This window comes from Porites lutea, chromosome 2 (assembly GCF_958299795.1).
Source record: "Porites lutea chromosome 2, jaPorLute2.1, whole genome shotgun sequence".
Classification (NCBI taxonomy): Eukaryota; Metazoa; Cnidaria; class Anthozoa; order Scleractinia; family Poritidae; genus Porites; species Porites lutea.
The window spans coordinates 13,089,486-13,111,253 of record NC_133202.1 but is presented as its reverse complement, the minus strand read 5'-3'; the positions used below and the strand labels follow the sequence as shown (position 1 = coordinate 13,111,253).

At 38.7% G+C, this 21,768-nt stretch overlaps 2 protein-coding genes across 3 annotated transcripts in view; both read left to right on the top strand.

The window, feature by feature from the left end:
* LOC140927774 (ficolin-1-like) overlaps positions 1-2,253 on the top strand; it is a 44,797-nt gene extending 42,544 nt beyond the window's left edge. For both annotated transcript variants that reach the window (XM_073377456.1, XM_073377457.1), the window contains exon 4: positions 1,326-2,253. In XM_073377456.1, coding sequence (XP_073233557.1) covers positions 1,326-1,591 — 266 coding nt within the window. In that variant the 3' untranslated portion in view covers positions 1,592-2,253. The remainder of the gene's footprint in view (positions 1-1,325) is intronic.
* Positions 2,254-16,245: 13,992 nt separating this feature from the next.
* On the top strand, positions 16,246-21,425 carry LOC140925660 (ficolin-1-like). Its single transcript, XM_073375571.1, has 4 exons — positions 16,246-16,332; positions 17,462-17,579; positions 17,914-18,294; positions 20,425-21,425. Exons 1-4 carry the CDS (start codon positions 16,246-16,248, stop codon positions 20,688-20,690), a joined length of 852 nt encoding a protein of 283 aa, XP_073231672.1. The 3' UTR covers positions 20,691-21,425.
* Positions 21,426-21,768: the final 343 nt, after the last annotated feature.

Sequence of the window (21,768 nt, the reverse complement as noted above, 5' to 3'; positions counted from 1 at the left end):
GTTTATTACGGAAACGTGACAGATAATATATAGATTTAGTCGGGACTAAAAGCGAAGCTCTCGATAATATTTATAGTTTGTTCAAACAAAATATAAAATCGTGTAATGCTAAGCGGCGAAGGCAACACCGGTGAACGGTGAAAAAACAGCAATAGGTCTTATTACTAAAAAAGCAACTTTGCACGTGTAGCACACTTTTTTTGTACATTTCTTTGCCGTTGTTTTGCACGACTACAACGTCAAACGTCCAGAAACTTTTTTATGGAGGAAATGTCGTACGTGTTCTCGTTCACTTTTTTTTTTCACTCTCCTCATTTTCTCCTTGCATTGGTGGCCGCTAGCATTGTCACCGCCGTACAAAATTTTCATGTTGTTCTTCCAACAAAAAAATTTCTCCTTTGTTTTTTATCTCTCGCTCTAGATCTCTGTCCCCCTTTTTCTCTTTGCGTTTCGCTGGCCTGTCGCTTTTTCTCTTTTTCGCTGTCTTTCTCTTACTCCATATCCAAATTTGTAGACATGACAATTAATCGAAGCTTATAACCTTAGAAAACACGGATACAGAAACAATTTCCGCTTTCCGTTTTCTTCTTTATTGACTCTTTAGCTGCCTCTGCTTTACAAGACGCGGGTGGCTACGCGATTTCCCACCAAAATAACCTCAAGCTGCATTTGAGTTGCCATACCTGTTGATTGAGTTATTTAACATTAGTATGCCTGTGGTGAGGACGGACGGTCGGGCGTGTGGTCACGTGATTACCAAATTTTCTCGGATGGGTAGATTACCACATTTTCTTACCCATGGTGCTCCGCTGCGCGCTTTTCGCGCGCGAGAGCTCCGCTATAAGAAACTTCCCGTTTCCGTCGAGTTTACAAAATACGGAAACACGTTATTTCGTCCTGTGTAAACGCCGTCTAAAGAGGAACTATTATTATAGAAATGATGATAACTAATGGAACTGACTGGAGTAAAAAAACTCTCCAGTCAGTAACTTGGCTGGGACTCGAGAGACACTTTATTTCGCATTTTTTTCAGGTTATATCCGGAGCAGCGGTGTAGACTATAAAATTTCACCTGTTTACCTTTATTTACAACGAAAAATTATGCCAAGTCAAAGTTCAGTTAACATAACTAAAGATTAAAGAGTGTGATAGGTAGACTGTAACATAGTTAAGTTTACATGCCCTATTTGTAACGGTAAAAATGCCCGTTTTACTTATTTGGAGTGCTGCTACTCTCTCACTTTCCCGCCGAAACGTCTAAAGAAAGGTTATTTAGGAGCATTAATAAATTAAGAAAGAAATTAGATTTGTGTTTATAATTTTAGGAACTGCTGGTGACTCTCTAACAGAGCATCATAATATGCCATTCTCCACCAAAGATCAAGACAATGACCAACATTCTAACAGGAGTTGTGCCGTTGTATTTGAGGGAGCCTGGTGGTACAATAGCTGCCACCACTCCAACTTAAATGGTCGCTATCTTAAAGGGAGTCACTCCTCTTATGCCAACGGTGTAAACTGGTTGGACTGGAAAGGCTATCATTACTCTGCCAAACGGGCTGAAATGAAAACCAAACCAGTAGAAGCCTAATCTGTACTGTTGAGCCCTGTATACAGACACCGAACGGAACAAAGCAACTACCAGGGAGATTTCCGTTTTGAAGAGGTCACCACGATACCACCAGTCGTCACATTTAAGACTCCGCTGATAGTTTTATGTAGCCTGAACATGCAACAAGCGTTATTGCGGGCGCTCAGAAGGGCTTTGGTACTCGCAACCCAAAACCCACCTGGATGACCCAAATAACGTCTGTTGCGTCCAGGTTAGTCTTAGTGTTAAGCAACCAAATAGTACGTAGTTCCACAATTGTTTATAACCTGAATCTTAATTGATTATTGTACAGTAGTGAAACACTGAAGGCCATTTATACGAAGCGTTTCGGATAAAATGCGTCGCTTACATGAGACACACACTGCCGGTATAAAGTGACACATGTTGTCTGAAATTATACGTTATTTATTAGCTAAGGCGTTTATTATTATTACTAGTAATAACCAAAGGTTAGGGCTGTGCGGGCGACAACGATCAGAGGTCAAAACGCTTTTACTCCAACGCTGTGCTTTGCGTAAGTTTCACGTGACAGATGGTCAAAACACGCGTGATCAGACTACGAGGGGTAGAAGGTCGAAATGCTCGTGATCAATTTGCGTTTTGTGCATTCCATTCATTCTTAGTAAAAGTTCAAACGAATCCTGGCTACATACATGCGACACATGCATAATATCAACCTGGAGATTAGGATTGCGGGCTCCTCTTGTCGCCCGCAATTATTATTGTTTTTGTTATCATTATTATTGATTTATCTTATTTATTATAAGCTCGTACAGCTCGTACAGCCTGTGCTTAGATAATTTCCGCTTTAGGAGCCGATTACCTCCTAGTCGCGTGTTACATAAGACGCGATTGTGTGGTAGGCCGGTGTCATTTTAACACTCACCTTGTTGGATAGGCAGCATTAATTCACACAGAAATGAGTCCGTGCCAAGAAATAAGGCTTGAACCAAACGTGATTCATTTATACGAGCTGTTTGCGTCTTATGTAAGACACTATCCAGTTCACGTCTTATTTAAGACGCGTATTTTTCCCTGCATAAATGACCTGTATGAGTCTATAATGATCATTGGCGTTCTACTTTGTGTCTGCGCTGAAAGACCAATTAGCGGTAATCCGGCATTAAAATTTTGTTCCGTTTTTGTATTCACCTTCCTAATGTATGGCTTAGAGTTACATTCTGAGTTATTATTACTGTATCTCCGAGTAAAGGCTTAACAGTATTTTGTAAACACGAGTTACATGTTCATAGACAAGAAAACCTTTGACTTAATCCTGGTTAATTTTTTTGTTGTTGTTAAAACCATCTTTCGAGGAACCGGGCCCTGAGCTACGGACTGAGGTTCCAAGAGAAACGATCAACAACGCACAAAGCTGTATGCACACTTTCTCTTTGGATGTGCATTTTGCTTTAAGTTGAAAACAATCATAATCGTTTTCATTATCATAATAGTCATAATCATAATCTTATAATAGTAAATTAAAGTAGAAGAAAAAGAAGAAGATTGGAAGAAAACGACGACGACGAAGAAAAAAAGAAAGAGTAGGAATCCACATGGCGGCTCTTCACTTGCCCATGGCCGCCAACCATTCTAACCTACTGAATATTATAATGTCTGGAGAAATAAAAAATATGTGCAATATGAATAAAAGAAAAACAGTGCGGCATTAATATAACCGAGCATGTATTGCAACTACAAAGAGTCATCACCTGATACCGCAATGTCAATTCTAGAGAGGTTAGTTTATATGAATGATCTCTCCTTTCTCTCTTGGGTAGAGACTATACTTGCCACAAGTCGACTGCGTGAGCGCTGAAGGCGCGAGGGACGCTTGCAAAGCGACCGACGCCCAGCAAAAACCGGAAACGGGATGAGAAAGTATAGGTATAGACTCGAGGCGCCTCCATTGGGTGTTTAGTGAAAACTCTCCCAAAAAGCAAATTTCATTTTCAAGTTGATCGTTCTAGTCGGTTTGAGTCCTGACTTTTCTGGTAATCGCCCCCTTCCTGGTCCTTTTTCTGTTCATATATGGAGTCTTTTTTAATCTCTTCAGAGGAAAAATTATGAGAATTTTGTCAGAAAATTGTCCGTGATAAAGAGGTGTTTTATTGAAGTGGTTCGACTGTATGTAATCTGCAGGTTTTTTTTTTTTTTGTAACCATATATTTTTAGGAATTGTCAGGTGCAAAAGTGGTGCAGTACCTTTATATAAGAGATCTTAACATACCGTAAATTATATAATTGACCCCCCCCCCCACCCCTCCTCCCAAAAAAAACGTCTCTCGTCTAAAAAACGCCCCTATAGCTACAATGTTTGTATTAGACGCCCCTCTCTAATAAACGCCCTTTATCTAATAGACGACCTCCACGACAGTTATTTCAAAATTCTAGGGAAAAGTAAAAAAGAGCAAGATCATTTAATATACTGTTTCTTACTTGATCAACAAGGGTTTTCTCATTGCATCTCGTTTAATGTCAATTCAATGTATATGTAAGGATAGACTAAAGATGAGCCTGAGCTAGGATTCTGACATCGAAGTAGCAAATATGGATCTCTGAATCTCTAGACGGCCAAGATGTATCAATTGATTGACTGGATATTTCACTGTTTACAAACGCTCATCATTAGTTTTGGGGTTCCAAAAATGAAAATAAACGCCTCCTATCTGTTGAAAGCCCTCTTTTGGACCCCTAAGATTACATAAACGCCATGGGCGTCTATTTGATCATATAAAGTACACTTTTTCCGTGTACGGGTACGGTACGGGTAGCTTACCCGTACCCGCAGCAAAGAATACTGGCTGACTGTTTCTTAACGGGCGAAACGGAAAGGCTACTGCGTAGAATGGTGTTAGCATTATTATCGGCACTCCTTGATAATCATGATTGCCTACTGCGTGACAAACAGGTTCGCTTACCGGCGCCTGTAGAGACTGAAATGGTGTATCTTAAGGTCCCTGCAGCTTTCCTTATACTGTGATGTACTGCAAGCTGAATCACTTGACCTAATTTACTGATGATTTGAATCACTTGATTGATTTCCTTTCATTACCGTCTCTTGAATATTTTCATTTGATTATGTATTTTCAAGGCATTTATGGCAATTAGTTTTTTTTTCTCTCAAGGGACAAATTCGGGTCAGAGTGTTTTTTTGTTGTTTTTGGCGATTGTTAAAGACTGGTTGTTCTGCTGGGGTAGCCTGCATAGCTGGCCCAGCGGGATCGTCAGTGCGCGCCATCTTTTTCACAAAGGAGTCACAGACTGTTTTACTGGCGTTCAGATTTAAGATGGAACCAAAGAGATGTGAGCCGGAAAAGCAGCAAGAGGATGGGGTAGGGGGTGAGAGCTCTCCCTCTCCCTTAGTTTCTCCTTTTTAGTTATTGTTTCCCGCTCTCTGATCTCGGGCCACACTCCACATGATCTGATCGTCGGGAACAGGCTAGAGGTTGCCTGATGTAACGGAATCCGCATTCCGGAATCCAAGAATGTTTTGCTTGTGGGATCCAGAATCTGGGAAAATTTGCTTTCGAATCTCAAATCCTGGACTTTGGAATCCGGAATACAGCTCAAGGAATCCGGAATCCCACCTACAATTGCAATCTAGAATCCAAGTACAATTCCACTGACAAAGACTGAAATCCACCACCTGGAAATCCTGAATCCACAAAGTGGAATCCAGGATCCAAGATTGTCTTGGATTCTCTTACATAGGGCGTACGTGGTTACGAGTTGCGAAGCAGCCTAGAAACTGTATGCAATGGACATTCTGCGATCATGACAGGTGAATTAACATGCACATATGCCAAACCCGTAATTCATTCAATTACAAATAAAAACGCCTTGCTTTAATGTAATTCCCTTAAGGGGCTTAAGGTTTTAATAACATCCATAGTTTTTGCTATAAAATAAGAAATTTCGACGGTTGTCTAAGTTTCGAACATTTCGCGCGCAACAAGGAAAAAACACTCAGAATTACCGGAACGCAAGGCGAAAACAAGCACGCCTTCGGTGACCCCATCTTTTTATTGCAGTTTTTGAATGTCCTATATGTTTCTGACATTTGTGCCAATGCAAGTTTGAAAAAGATCTGGATAGTACATCATTTTCAAGGGAAGTACCTTAACGTGGATGAGTGCGGTACTTTAAAGTCTTCATTTTACAACGGTATATTAAGTTAGTGAAGAAAACGTTTTTCGGAAAAATGTTTGCACTTTGTTTCGGCGAGAACCCGTAAACATTCAGTGCTACAAGGTATCTATTTTTTGTTTTAAGTTAAGGTACATAGGGTGGAATTTGGTACTGGAACTCTCCCGTGTTTGCCTATCATCTCAGCCCTTACCCTGTGGTATTGAGAGGCCGATATACCGTTAATCAGTTCAGTTATTGTGCAATCGTTGCAGGATTTTTAGATTTTTTCGGATCGGCGATGTTTTGGGAAATGTTTTAACGCTAGTTATATGGGGAGTACATTTTTGTGTTTATGTTAATGGTTATAATACAACCAGTATGCAGGTGAAACAACATTCAAATGTATATCCGCAATATTCTAAGTCGCTTATCTGTATTATTTGCGAGGTTGACTTACTTTAATTTAGGCCTATATATATTTCACGTCTTCTTCAAACTCTGGGGTAAATTTCTAAATTGGCCGTCACGTGAAGAATAATGGGCAGGGCCAGAAGAACTACAGACAGCTGGAAAAACCCTTCCAAGTAATTATTACGTAGGATTCATTTATTGCTGAAGACGAGTATTTCAATGGGCTTCACGTTTATCTCTTAATCCTCCCACCTCCTCCTTGCAAGGTTGTGCCAAAAAACACCCATTTTGCCGAAAATGGAACATTATTTGGGGTTGGAGCCCCCCCCTCCAGCTTCGTTCTACTATTGCCTCGTTCACAAAAGCAAGTCTCAGGCACAGTTTGACAACTTTGATGGGTTCCGAGAAAATGACAAAAAGATGTTAAAGACTTCAATGGCGGCAAGAGCCATGGCTCTTGATGGCGGCTATAGATCTTCAGGTAACAAGAGATAAGAGGGCTTCTACATACAGACAAACAAACAAAACACACCTAAATTCGAAATGCGACTGACTTCTGACTGACTAATTAACTTGGATCCTTTTATATGCTTCAAATGTCACCATAGAAAGAACAAAATAAGTTGTTACTAAAAAAATACTGTTGTTTCTTTTTTCTTTAAATAGATTTTCTCTATTAGAAAAGGAAGCTGAACTGTAAACAATTTTTTTTTTCTCTTAAATATTTTTTTTTCCTGTTGAAAAGGGAAGTTAGACTGTAGAGACACATTTATTTAATTGTTTTCGGATTTCTTAACGAAATCCATGCCATTGTAAAATTAACGATACATACATCCATGACTAGTACATTTCAGTATGAGTATTGTCAATGTTTTACATTCAAAAGATGCGATAAACTCAGACTAAAATGTACCAGGACCCCTTTGATAACAGTGCTCTTGCACTGAAGGGTTATCCTGTATAAATATTCGTTATTATTATTATAATTATTATTATTATTATTATTATTATTATTATTATTATTATTATTATTTCAGTCACGGAGGTATGTATAGTGCGCATTATTTTGGAAAAATTAGCATCACGTCAAAACAGTTAATATTGTAACGCAGATTTTTGACAGGTTCGTAGGATAGGTTTGTCTTGAAATTTCAAGGTGTTGCAGTGAATCAGTCTTAATCAAAGTTTCAGACTTTATTATACACATTATAAAAATTCTGTGAGAGGTTTAAAAAAAATTCGTTCGAGTCGTTTCAGAGATATACAAAAAAGCGCGAAAAGTCCAAATTTTGAATGAAGTTGCACTTTTTCAGGCGGTGCCGGAAAACCGGTTAGTTTGCAAGATCCCAAGAACGAAAATACACCAAAATTCCCTAGCATCAAAATATGATATTAATCAGCATTCTGACGCTACTTAATAATAATTTGCCAGGGAGTCATTTATAACGTTTTTATTAAATAATCTATCACGGCTATTGAAAATTTAAGGTTTGAAATTTTTTCGTTTTAGTCGAATTCAAACATACCCAATGTTTTACTTCTTTCGGAAATTGTTTGCTAAACACCAAACTTTAAGTTCCTAGTTTTGGATTTTCACTAGTTGGTCTAGATCATACAAAATTTGGCTTTAATCAGTTTCAAAGTTTTTTGTTTATTGTTGTCATAGTAATATCGATTGTACTTCAAACTACATTTTCACAAATTTCAATCCATAGCTAATTACTGGTGAAAATTTTAAAAGAAGATCGAACAAGGAAATAACTACTTTTAGGGCGATTGAAAAATATCGGTATGGCCTCTGAAAAACTGTTTCGAAACACCATAAGACACACACTGATTCCGTGTACGGCTAAGGGTAGAACAGTGATACCATTATCACCGGAACTCCTTGGAAATCAAGATTACCTACTGCGCATGTGTTGCAAACTGGTTCGCCTACCCATAGACAAGGCATCCATGAAAAGCAGTTTTTGAGTTTGTGAAAGACTGCTTGTTCTTGGTGGGGCAGCCTGCGTAGCTAGCGGGATCGTCAGTTCGCGCAAAGTTTTGACGTAGGAGTTGTAGACTGTTTTATGCTTTAAATGGACGTCATACTGATTGCAAGCGCTATTGTTGTTTGTTTTTACAATGTTTAGCATTTGCAGTCATTATATTTCTAATTAGGTGTCTATAGGGGACAAATGACTGGTACCTACGTTTGAGTTCAAAATAGTCATTTTCACTGAAAGAGGATTCGGCTGGCGTATTTTTTTCTAAAACGCTTTACGGCAACCCTTTCCTTAAATAAACAGAGTTAAAACACTGGTTTTAAATTACACGTCAACTTTTTCCATTAACCTAATTACAGAAAATAAACAAAGTTAGTAAAAGGGAAGTTCGAGAAGCCCTACTCGTAGAATTAATGTTCTGTTATTTCATCATCTGCTCGACCTTATCCGCCTTGGTAAACTAATTTAAAGAAAAGGAGAAGGAAAAGATAACTTAATTCCTTTTTAATCAATCCACGAGCAAAGCATTCTTTTTTTCGGTTTGAACTCAGATGCTACTGAATTAGGGAATTATTTAATACTAATTCATTCTTATCAGGCATTGAAAGCGGAAAATCGATCTTGAATTTAATTATAAATTCTCTTTTCAAAAATTGCAACATCACATTTTCACGATACTACGAAAATACGAAAATTCATGTATACCACAGTGCACAAAAAAGGTAGTTACACTTGAAAGGAAACGAGAAAGAACATGAAGAACCCAGTTATCATCTCATTTATAAGGATTGGGAGCTCAGAACGTATCATCTACCTTAAAGCTTAAAGGATGAAATACGAAATTAATAAATTAAAAAAAAAAAAAAAAAGAATTAAATGAATAAAAAGCGATAAGCTTACATTTATCTGTAGATTTATCATATTTATTCTAAGGGAATCCTACAGTTGTAGCTGACTTGAACAATTTTGAGGACATTTTGAAGTATGCCAATAAATAATTAACTATCTAATTAAGACGTCAAGATGTTTAACTAATGACTAAAATAAGCCCGGGTCACATTTCTGCTTTTCCATAATAACTGTCCAATCAAAATTGGGAGCGGTTCATTCCCCATCAAGACCTTCAGTATGGCAAGTCGTTTAGCTGTGTTAGCGCTCTTACTGGTTTTTGCTGTTTGACGAGCTTGGCTAAACTACGTTGCAACTGCTGGCGTTGAAGGTGGGGCCGGTAAACAGATTTAGCTATTTTTCATTTTCAGGCGTTTTCTTCGCCAACATCAGTTACAACCTTTTTATTTGCGTCTTTAGCTGCGAAGATCATCTTTGTAATTATTTCAGCTGTTATATACCTACCTGGAGTTTTGAAAACCGGGTTGCCTGAAATCTTAAGTCAAGTCCAGCACATTGCAGGCAATCTTTTAAAACTTAATTTGCTTAAAGCCCTGATACTTTTAGTGTAAAAATAACAATCTCGCTCTTCAGGACTAACCACCCTCACCTCTTAACCATGGGCTTCAAATAACTTCCTGGAAGTGACAGAAATCAGTGCAAATTCCAGAAAATTTGCACGAGGGGGGCAACAGTCCGTCCCGTAGGGACGGGCTGTTGCCCCCGTTGGCCCAGATAATATTTTTTGAGGGGGGCTTCCGTCAAACTAAGTGTCATGTTGTTGCACAGACACAGGGCTATCATCTGGTATGCATTTGGGGTAGCCTGGTTAAACTCCAGGGGGGTGGGGTTGTTGTAAAGACTATGCTTTGTGCTAGAGTGCAGATTCGCTGGGTTTTTGTACCTGGGCTTACCCCTGTCTTTCAAAGCCCAATGTCTCCCTCAAATTAAGGGGGGGTTGTGTCTAGCTGGGTGTCATGTTGTCGCACAGACACAGGGCTATCATCTGGTATGCATTTGGGGTAGCCTGGTTAAATTCCAGGGGGGTGGGGTTGTTGTAAAGACTATGCTTTGTGCTAGAGTGCAGATTCGCTGGGTTTTTGTACCTGGGCTTACCCCTGTCCTTCAAAGCCCAATGTCTCACTCAAATTAAGGGGGGGTTGTGTCTAGCTGGGTGTCATGTTGTCGCACAGACACAGGGCTATCATCTGGTATGCATTTGGGGTAGCCTGGTTAAATTCCAGGGGGGTGGGGTTGTTGTAAAGACTATGCTTTGTGCTAGAGGGCGGATTCGCTGAGTTTTTGTACCGGGGCTACCCCTGTCTTTCAAAGGTCAATGTCTCACTCAAATTAAGGGGGGGTTGTGTCTGGCTGGGTGCCATGTTGTTGCACAGACACGGGGCTATCGTCTGGTATGTATTTGGGGTAGCCTGGTTAAATTCCAGGGGAGTGGGGTTGTTGTAAAGTTTGATGTGTTTTTGCACTCTTATGCAGTTTGTTTGTGCTGTTTGCATGCAAGCAATGACCCACCCTGTTGATAATGTTCCTAGTCAGCAAGCAGTTGAACTGCTGGTTTTAGGACTTGGTATTGTTGAGCAGTGTTGGCTTAGATTGTTTTTGGGAGACCAGCTTCAATTAAAAATGGGGTGAACTGGGGAATTGGCTTTGCAATCGGTGACACCGACACTAAAAATTGCTTCTTAAAATGCCTTATTTTCCAGATTAATGAGGAAAACTTCACTTTTGTTACTTTCAAGACAGATGATTCTATCAAATGGAAGCTCATGTATTCAATAATTTCTTTTTGAGGTGAGATTTTACTTTTCAAGTAACAAGGGCCATCAAATTAACAATCAGTGTGAGAGACTGACATTTTTTAGTAGCCCGGTTTTCAAAAAACCAGGTATATACACAAAAGACCTTGTAGGGTCGCAACTCTAGGAGACTTGAAATTGAAAGATTTTGTCCGGCGCGCCGACAACTGTGAAGTGAACTGTGCCACCTGAACCGTTAGCCTTAGTCACATACAACTTAAATATGTCACGAACGCGAACTTTTCAGTCAAGCTTAGGTTAAATTGGGTAAAATCTGTAGATATTGAACTAACACTCCACGGAGATTTTGTAATCACGAAACTTATCCAAGCAGTAATTAAACTGCATTATCACCGTAAGAACATCCACTGTGCAAAGGAGATCGAAATTTGAGTTATAAAACTAGTACAAAATTTCCAAAACAAGCAAAGCTTTTTGTTTTCTTTTTTCTAAAAAGCCTTACTAGAAAAGCAACCCTTGCATTAAATTTTAATAAAAAATTGGAGGAGAAATATCATTTGTGAATTATGTTAACGTTAACTTTCTTTAAAATCTATAACAGAGAGTACTGGTAAATAAAAATTAAATCGTCTTTAAATGGGAAGCTCAGAAAAAACACTTTCAGTCTGTAAAAAGGCCCGTGTTAGTGACATTTCGAGTTGCGTTACATTATGTAAGTACTGAGAATTATTACGTGTTTATGTCATGTGACGTCGTTGAACTCGGACTCTTCTATGGAACTTGACTCGAGACTTGTCAAGATTTGTCGAGGTAGTTTTGTTTTGTTCTTCGCAGCTGATATTGCGCCTTTTCAGAAATTCTTTTGTCCTACTATAAAAGTGGCCGTTCACCAGAGGACGGATACTCACCAAGAAGCTATAGGTTTCGTCCTTCTAGATTTTACAAAATTAAGGGGAGACGGGCGATGACAAAAAACATATTTCCGTTGTATCTGTGATAAGTGCATAATAAGACGCTGTGGGAGCGTATATTTGGGCGTGGTCGTATTATCGGTACTACCTTGAACATGCCTTATTGCAGCTAAACAACTGTCAACATATCTTACCAGAGAAGATAAATCCTTTACTCCACTTGTTTGCTGAACCACACAGCTTATACAGTATGTCCCAATCCACAACAAAAATCGTGTCATTTATATGACAATGTTTGAAAATATGCGCATCTTCAATGCAGACATGCTTGGAGCCAAATTGCAACATGGGACATAAGTGGTTACAGCCAGGGGAGTAAGGTTTATCTCAGCTCCACTGATACTGACACTTTGAGGAAGATTGACTGACAGATGTGTTTTCACACCCATCACATTGTACAGTGTATTCCAGTTACTAACAGGGGCAAATAAAGTTCCTTAAGTCCAGTATCCACAAGGATTAATAAGAGAGTAACACATTGCATAAACTGCTATGGGGCAGCCCTGTTTACAGGAACATTGGTAACTATTAACATTTGATATACTACAATGTTCAACATTGCTTGAGAAAAGATGAAGTTCAAAGGTGGCAGTATGTACACCTTTAAGTTCATATATATCCTCATTCCTATGTGAGTCTCGTAAAAATCGCTTATTCTGCTCAAAATTCTGGTCGGACACCCTTATTCTGCTCGAATTCTGCTCGGTATCCGAAAAAATTTTAGGCCCTCCGGGCCGTATTCAGTTTTTTTCCGCAAATGTAGAATGGAACCTGGGCATTACTCCTAAAAACTAATTGGATAAATCATTATGCGTAATGTGAGTTTAACGTGAGTGCGTTGTAGCTATTAAATAATCAAATTATTCACAAGGCTTATTTTTCCATTTGTTTTTTATTCTAGGTTTAAATTTTTCTTACCACTGTTATGCATATCATTAGTGCCGCTGATTTCCCTTATTCTGCTCGAAAATGCCTTATTCTGCCGGCAGAATGCTCGCCTCAAAAATCGCTTATTCTGCCAGAAATTCTACCTGCAGAATTTATGCAAGAAGCCTAGTGTGTATGTGCTTCTATTGTTGTGTATGTCAGAAGTCGCCCCACGTAAGGTAATCTGGAATCCGGGAAATTCTTACTTATGGAATCCGGAATATTGGAATTCGGAATTCAGTTCAAGGAATCCGAAATGCCGCTAATGATTGGAATCCGGAATATAAGTTCTATTGACAAAGAATCCGCAATCCAGTTCCTGGAATCCAAGATAGTCCTGTATGACAAAAGCGCTCGGTGACCAGCGGATTACCACAAGACTAGTGAGGTGTTGTAATGCCTGCCACAAATCTACGCCTTTTGAAAAAGCTTTTGCTACAAAAGGTTTCATCTAATAATTGGATTGCCAGTTTTACAAGTAAAGGGCCTTACAAGAATGGTCTTAGATGGAGAAGGCTTGCAGAGCAAAGTCACTTTAAACGATGGCTATAAAATGCTTCTCTTCGGTCTTGGAGTGTTCAAGGCTTTGGGTGATGATGGAAAAGACGCCGTGAAGTTTGCTCTGCAGAATGGATACGGAATAATTGATACAGCTGCTCTCTACGGGTAAGCATGTAACATTCAATCAAGTGATTAAAGAGAAAACTGAAACTAATGGACGTCGTGTAAATCGTCCGAGAACATCTGATTACCGTTGCATGAAGTACCCTTAGTATTGCCTATAGTGAAGTTACGCAATAGGACGGGAGAGAACCGTGTGTTTAATACAGTACCGTTTAAAAGTAACTTGAAAGTCTGTGGCGAGTCTCGATTCTCGACTCGATTCGCCATTCTCGACTCCATCCTCTTGCGAAAGTTTCGAAATGGTCCCATTTCATGTTATGACCAGTTGACGTAGCATGGTCACGCGCTTCTACATTTAAATTCTTGTTGTTATTCACACGGATATTCAACGGTTTACTCAAGATGTATGTTGGAACATACGAAACGTCGAAGTAAAGTCTTTTTTCTTTCCAGAAATGCGTGAATGTTTCTTCATATTTATCACCGCAGTTTACTTTACGTTTCTTCTTTTAAAAACTAAGATGGCCAAAAAACAAAAGTATCTACGATTAAATTTTCAAAAATCACAATTTCAATCCGAATTAATCTACTTCTTCAAGTTCGTCTATCCGAGCTTTCTTTTGTATATGTCACCATGTGTATGATTTTTGTATCTTCTTTGAATGTTTTGAGCTGTAATGTTTATCTTTGTCGCAATTTAGTGGTACTGTTCCCACTGACTGAATTTCGATAAATTTCTTGACACAGCCCCGCTAAGAAGTACATTATGTTGCCCAGTATCCGGCCACTTCAGTTAGAGCATTACAATAACTTTCCTTTCCTAGCCGCAAGAATTCTGAAATTTGGCCCAGAGACAATTTATTTAGTCCTTAATATCATAATAACGAAAGACAGGTTAGAGTGTTATGTAGGGTGCGTCAAGTCTGTGTTGAAAGTTTTCCAGCATCACTGGCGAACTTACACCGTAATTTTTAGGGAGTTATTATGACTCCAAAAATGGAGTAAAAATTTTAGGTTCAGGATAACCCCTTTTTTGGGGTTATTTTAACTCCTAATTTAACTCCGAATTTGGGGTCATTTTTACTCCTGAAAAAGAATTCTTTTTACTCCCAGTCTGGAGTTAAAATTACTCCGAAATGGGGTTATTTGTACTCCTTACATGGGTTGTTTTTACTCTTTTTGGAGTTAATTTAACTCTGAAAGTGGAGTAAAAATTTTAGGTACAGGATAACTCCTTTTTTGGGGTTATTTTAACTCCTCAATATCTGGGGTCACTTTTACTCCTGAAAAAGAGTTCTTTAAACTCCTTTCTGGAGTTAAAGTGACTCCACGAAAAATAACTCCACTGTAAGGAGTTAAATTAGCCCCACTAGAGGAGTTATTATAACTGCCTGAAAATTACAGTGTAAGGACAATTCACTAACTAAGTGAGAAAGAATTTAAGCCAGATCTGTAATTTCATGAAAGTGCGATAGTCTTAGACTTACACTTCTAGGCCGTGCCAATTATTAGCATTGTTATGCTCAGAAAATAAAACTCTTTTCTGTTAATTGTTTCTTCTACTCCGGCCAGTGTTGTTAAAAATTAGTGCCAGTTTAGCAACAGAACGCTGAAGAGACCTCCTCAGCGAAATAATTAAGCACCTGTCTTCAGCTTGTAGGGGAAAGCCAAAATTTTAAAGAAGTAAACCGGAATAAGCTCCGGCAAATTGATAGAAAAGAGAGCCGTCTTTGCTCGGTGGCCTGAAGCATCAGATTTACGACAATATCAGCCTTTTCCGTCTCACGCTAAGCATAGTAAAACGAAGAAAAAATTCTTGTTGATTTGAGAAATGCGGAATAATAAAGTATTTTCGAAAATGGGCAGATTATAAGTAAACATGCTGTAAGGAACGTGTCCGTTTAATTAACACAAAATGTATCGTTCTGATCTGATAAGTAAACCCAACTCAAAATTTCGCGTTTTAGTCGAGTTTATGGAGCTTTTTCAGCGGTTCTCTCAGATTTTGTCGTCGTATTTTGGTTGTTTAACATTAGGCAAGAAAATAAATGAAGAAGACATGCAGAGAATGAGTTTTAACACGTACTCGGAAAATACAAACAATATAATTGTTGTGTCTATTTTCACTAAAAGACCAAACTTATAAACCTTAAACACCAATGCAATTTGCATTGAAGATTAATTTTATGCTTCAATGGACGTCATACTCATGCCAAGCGCTATTGTTGTTCGCTGTTATGTACAAGGTTTAGCATTTGCAGTCATTATATTTGGTGCCTGTGAGGAGAAAAATGACTGGTATCTACGTTTGAGTTCAAACTAGTCATTTTCACAGAGAGAAGATTCACTCTACAATAAAATTGAAGATTAGAATTTGAACAACTATGACTGACAAAACTTCCAAAACAAGCTAAAATGGTTAATCGTATTTTTTCTAAAAAAAACTTTCCAGGAAAAACAACCTTTACCTTAAATGTCAATAAACAGAGTTGAAAGATCCGTTTTAAGTTAAAGGCCAACTTCTTTTCATTAACTATTACAGAGAATAAACAAAGTTTAAACCGAGAGTAACTGGGAAGTTCGAGAGGCCCTACCGCGTAAAATTAATGTTTTGTTACTTCATCATCCAACTGACCTTCTCGCTGGCAAACTAACTTAAAGAAAAGGATGACGAAAAGACAATTTAATTCCTTTTTAAAAATCCACGAGTGATTCTTGGATTAAATTATAAAATAGTTTTTTGAAAAATTGGAAAACACAACCGACGCATCACGTTTCTGACACCAGCCAGAGGGTTTTACCTTGAAGGACACGTGATTTCAAATCATTCTGTGGAACTAAACCTTGACTGCCAAGACCAATGCGCCCTTGCGAGGGAATGTGTTTCATATAATATTGGTCCAAAGATCAACAACAAGATGGCCTGTGAACTCAGTAATTCAGATCACTTGCAGCACCAAGAAGATCTCAAACCAAGAAAGGACTGGATTTACAGAGGGACAAAGGTATGATCTGTAAATTTGTAATGTATATAACTTTATTTCTTGTAATAATTGCAACTCTATTAAAGCGTGCTACGAGTCAATGAAAAGATTGTTGTTGTTGTTGTTGTTGCAAATAATGTTGTCAAGTCAAGATGAATTTTGAACCATTTCCACCATCACGTAGTGGTTGATTTATGATAATTCCAAGCTTTACTGATGATAAAAATGTCGGTGTTGGCGGTATATGCAGTTTCGTATAATTTATTTAAAATTCTAAATCTCCCTTTCGGATTAGCTGCAATCCGCCCTTTGAATTTTCATAATTACACTTTAATTTAAAAACCCGGATGATTTATATCCATTTTTCCGCTATGCATAATTATGTGTTTGTATTATTGGACGCTGGACGACGGTCGCCTAACTTACAAAAAAAAAATTACATAACGTCGCACATTAAAAAGAGAACAGTTTTGGGAGTAAAGAAAAGAGTTCAAAACTAAAGGCACTAAAAAAAGATAGAGTTGAACTTCCATTAAGTGCCCATTATTATTATTATCGACTTTCGGTTTTTGTTTTCGAGCCTTTTTGGACTGCCGGTCGCGCGGGATATTTTTTCGTTCCAAAAGCGGTATTTTTTTCCTTTCGTTTACGTTTGGATTAAAATTATTGCATAATTCCAGGGAAAGAATAACGGAAAGGTTTTAACAGGAACAGGATTAATCGTATTTATAGCGAAACGTCTTGTCTATAGTGAGTTTCGACCATTGCGAGACTGATGATAACCTTATCCTCTCGTGCAGTCCTTGCTGAGGCAAAAGAATGTATAATAAATGTTTAGACTGTCTGCGAAAGTTAACCACATACGTTTTTTATAATATTAATAAAAATGTAGATCTCAGTCTTCGTTTACGGCAGGTAAAACCCTCCACGATCTGCGTATTATAATTCTTTACGGTTACAATTAAAATTCTAATGACTGATGATTTTGACAAGAAAGAAGATCACATAGATGATGACGCAGATGATGATGTTATGATTGTGGGGATGATGGTGATTTCGATACGACGGCGGTGACGACTCAAAAGTTCATCATAACCAGGGGTTAGCTTATTTACGTAAAAATTCATTGAAGCTGCGTTTCTTTTAACAGAATCTTTGCGCCAGTCAGCCCTGCCTGAATAACGGAACGTGCTACATAGGGTATACCGAGAAAAACTACGTTTGCGCTTGCACAGCTGGCTTCAAAGGTGAAAACTGCGAAATAAAAGGTACTCTCATCCCATAGTTGTCACCTCTATTAAGCAGCCATCAGGCACTTGACCGACTATTTTTTGTAAGTTTGGCTTTATTTCAAGAATATGATGAAGGAAAACAGTCCGAAATAGAAGTTGACGACCGATTGTTGACCACTAATGCTGGCCGGCCCTGTCGAGTTTTTTTTTTTTTTTTTTTTTTTTTTTTTTTTAATAAGGTAACAGTGTCTGCTAAAGATTATGCTAATTTATGACTAGGTTCTATGACTAACGTCTTAGTCACACGCCTTTCATATCGCATTAAAGCGATAAGGCTTCGAAACTCTGTCACTACATTCGTGTTTTCCAGTCTACAGCAATTGTGCTGAGGCCTATGAAGCCGGTTTACGCACCAGTGGTGTCTACACTATCGACCCTGATAATGCTGGAGCCTTTGATGTGTACTGTGACCAAAAAACAGCCGGTGGGGGATGGACTGTGTTCCAAAAGAGACTGGACGGCTCGGTAGATTTCTATCTCGGCTGGGACGACTACAAACGGGGCTTTGGAAATCTGAATGGTGAATTTTGGCTCCGCCTGGACAAGATTCATCGCCTGACAAAAGGACGCAGCAAGCTTCGGGTTGATCTGGAAGGCTTCGACAACCAAACAGCTTACGCTGAATACGACTCCTTCGGTGTGGGTGATGAACAGAGCAAGTACAAGCTGGAAAGTCTTGGGCAATACGCTGGTAAGCATAATACTACACAGGAGCCTATGATGGGCGCCTGTACTGCATTAATGATGAAAACCATAAAAAGGGGTAACGTTTACGTTACTATTTGAGAGGTCCCATTTTTTCAAAATTTAAAAACTTAGAATTAATTTAGAAAACTGGCAACTGTTGTTCGGTATTCCTGTACCCGATCTTTAAGTCAGAGGTTTCTTGGTTTCACCGATCTACTATGTTTCAGCGATTGCATTGTTTTAACGCGATTCTTAGTGTTGTAAGAATAGTTTGTTCATAGTAGCTTGCTTTAAGCACACGTGATTATTCCAACTCGATTTGTTTGACAGATGTAGGCGAATTTCAGGGTCGTAACGAGTTGTATGGGATCAGGGATAAAAGGCAAAAAATGGGGTGGGATCAGGGATTACAGGCCCAAGATCTGGGATCCTTAGTCGTGGGATCGGAATCAGTAGTGCTGCGAGGTGATCAGGGATAGTTTTCCAACAACAACGACCTGCCCTCGTTTAAAAACTCAGTTGTATTATTGGTGTAAAAATTTGTTCCGGTACTTAGGTGAACGTAATACGACTTTTTTTTTAATAGTACACCGCTGACTCTTGGCTGGGAGTTGCCTGGCTATTGACTCATTTTGTTTTGACTCGTTTTTTTGTAACACTATACCTTACATTGACTGAAATACCGAATTGGTCTGGGTTTTTGACTGCCAAATAAGGACTTGAGAAAAAAATTAATACAATGGACATTACCTTTTGTCAATGATTTCCCTCTGTACCCTGAACAATGATTTTATCATGCCCTTGAGTCTTCGACAATGAAAGATGAAGTTTTTCAATGGACAAAACCCTATTATCACAGCAGTTGTTATTGCACTTGGTACCGTAAACTACTATTGTACTTTTCTGCTGACCATGCTTAAAAGACCATATATGGTCTCTTGGGAGCCTTTAGCAGCTCCCGATTCCAAGCCTCTGATCAACGCAAATTACTTTTAAATATCAAGTGGCAAGTGTCGGGAGAAAACGGCAAATCTGACGAAGCCTGTTCTTATTATGCTAGGGAGAAAGTGTGCGGAACATCTTAACCAACTTACAAAGAAAGACTCGTCGATCCTGGCTCTGTAAAATAATGTAGTTTCTTAGCTTGTTGTTCGACAGGCCAGTGGCCTTTATCTTTGCCCAAAGAGAACTCAATCTGATCTCGTTTTGCTACTTAAAACTTGATCAAAATTCTCAAAAAGTCTTGCCTTTTGCAGGTACCTTTTTTGAATAGCTTGCCCAGCTTATTCCATCCGCAGTGAGCTGGTAAACTGCTTACAATTATGTCATGAGGTAACTCAACCGAATATAATCGATCAGTAAGAGGATTAAGTGAGTTGGTGAGGTATACAACTAGAGGTCATGTGGCTGAAAAGAGTTGGTCAACTGGTGCTACCAAGGCGACGACTGAGAAAAAGCCAGCTAGTGCAAACCCCTTTTATTCTGAGTCGATCATCCAATCTTACCGACATTTCTTTTTGTGTGAATAAAATTTTGCTAAATGGAATTGATTTCGTTTTAAAAGGAACAGGGCAAAAAACAAAAAGTGCTTGGTTTGTTACGGAAAAGTGACGGATATAAGAAACTTCCCGTATTTCCGTCGAGTTTACAAAATACGGAAACTCGACCGTTATTTCGTCCTGTGAAACGCTCTATATGTGAGCCGTCTAAAGTGTAACTATTATGATAGAAATGATGATAACTAATGGAACTGGCTGGAGTAAAACACTCTCTAGTCATTAACTTGGCTAGGACTCTGCTGAAGAAATCGAGAGACACTTTATTTTGCATTTTATTCGGTAATACCCGGAGCAACTGTGTAGACTAGAAAGTTTCACCCGTTTACCTTTACTTACAGGGTAAAATTACGCCACGTCAAAGTTCATATAAAATAACTAAAGATCAAAGAGTGTGATAAGTAGACTGTAACATAGTTAAGCTTAAATGCCCTATTTTTAACGGTAAAAATGGCCGTTTTACTTATTTGGAGTGCTGCTACTCTCTCACTTTCCCGCCGGAACGTCTAAAGAAAGGTTATTTAGGACCATTAATAAAAATTTATGGTAAGAAATGAGGTTTTTGTTTATCTTTTTAGGAACTGCTGGTGACTCTCTTACATTGCATCATAATATGCCATTCTCCACCAAAGATCAAGACAATGACCAAAATCCTGGCGAGAGCTGTGCCATTTCATATGAGGGAGCCTGGTGGTACCATAACTGTCACCACTCCAACTTGAATGGTCGCTATCTTAATGGGAGTCACTCCTCTGATGCCAACGGTGTAAACTGGTATCATTGGAAAGGCTATCATTACTCCGCCAAACGGGCTGAAATGAAAACCAAACCAGTAGAAGCCTAATCCGGACAGTTGAGCCCTCTATACAGACACCGAAGGGACAAAGCAACTACTATGGAGATTTCCGTTTTGAAGAGGTCACCACGATAACGCCACTTGGCACATTCAAGACTCCGCTGATAGTTTTATATGTAGCCTGAACATGTAACAAGCGTTATTGAGGGCGCTCAGAAGGGCTCTGGTACTCGCAACCCAAAACCCGCCTGGATGACCCAAATAACGTCTGTTGCTCACAGGCTAGTCTTAAGTGTTAAGCAACCAAATAGTACTTCCATTATTGTTTATAAACTGTATCTAAATTGATTAATGTACAGTAGTGAAACGCTGAAGGCCATTTATACGAAAACATAAATGTAAAATAAAACGACGCGTCTCGGATAAGATACGTCGCTTACATAAGACGCGCATTTCTAGTTTCAGAAACCTGCCTCCCATAATGAAATAAAGTTGCGCCGTTAGCATATAGCGTACTATAATGATAGTTTTTTTCAAACTTTATCGTTTGCTTTTAGCTAAATCTTTTCTGCTGGTAATCTCTTGCCAGACCTGGTGATAGGGATAGATCTGCTTGGTCAGTGCTTTGAATTGTTGCTGGTGAGACTTTCAAATTTTTCGGGTGGAAGAATTTTTTTTTTCTTTTCTCGCTAGAAATTCGGTGCACTATTTGCGCTTTTCAGCAAGTTGTATATCACATATGTGTTCATTTTAAGCTGAAATTACAATAAAAATGCAGGTGAAACAGCATTCGAATGCCACATGCGTTTCTGTCTTACCTTTATTAGTTGCGTTTATAGTAAGGCTGTTGTAAGCCCTATTGTAAGGTTACAGTGTGCTCATACACCTTGATTTTACATCTTCTTCGACCACTGAGGAAATTTCTGCAAGCTCTTATTTAATAGATTTCCTACGATTTTCTGAAGTTTAATTTTTTACATTTCATTACCCAGGTTAGGCTATTTTTCGTGGAAAAAGGAAGCCTAAAAGTTTTGGATTCGAAAATGTGATGGGGAGAGGAATCAGAAAAATTTTCACTTTTGCATGTAAAACGTTTTAACGTTTTAAAATTGGATCTCAAATTTTT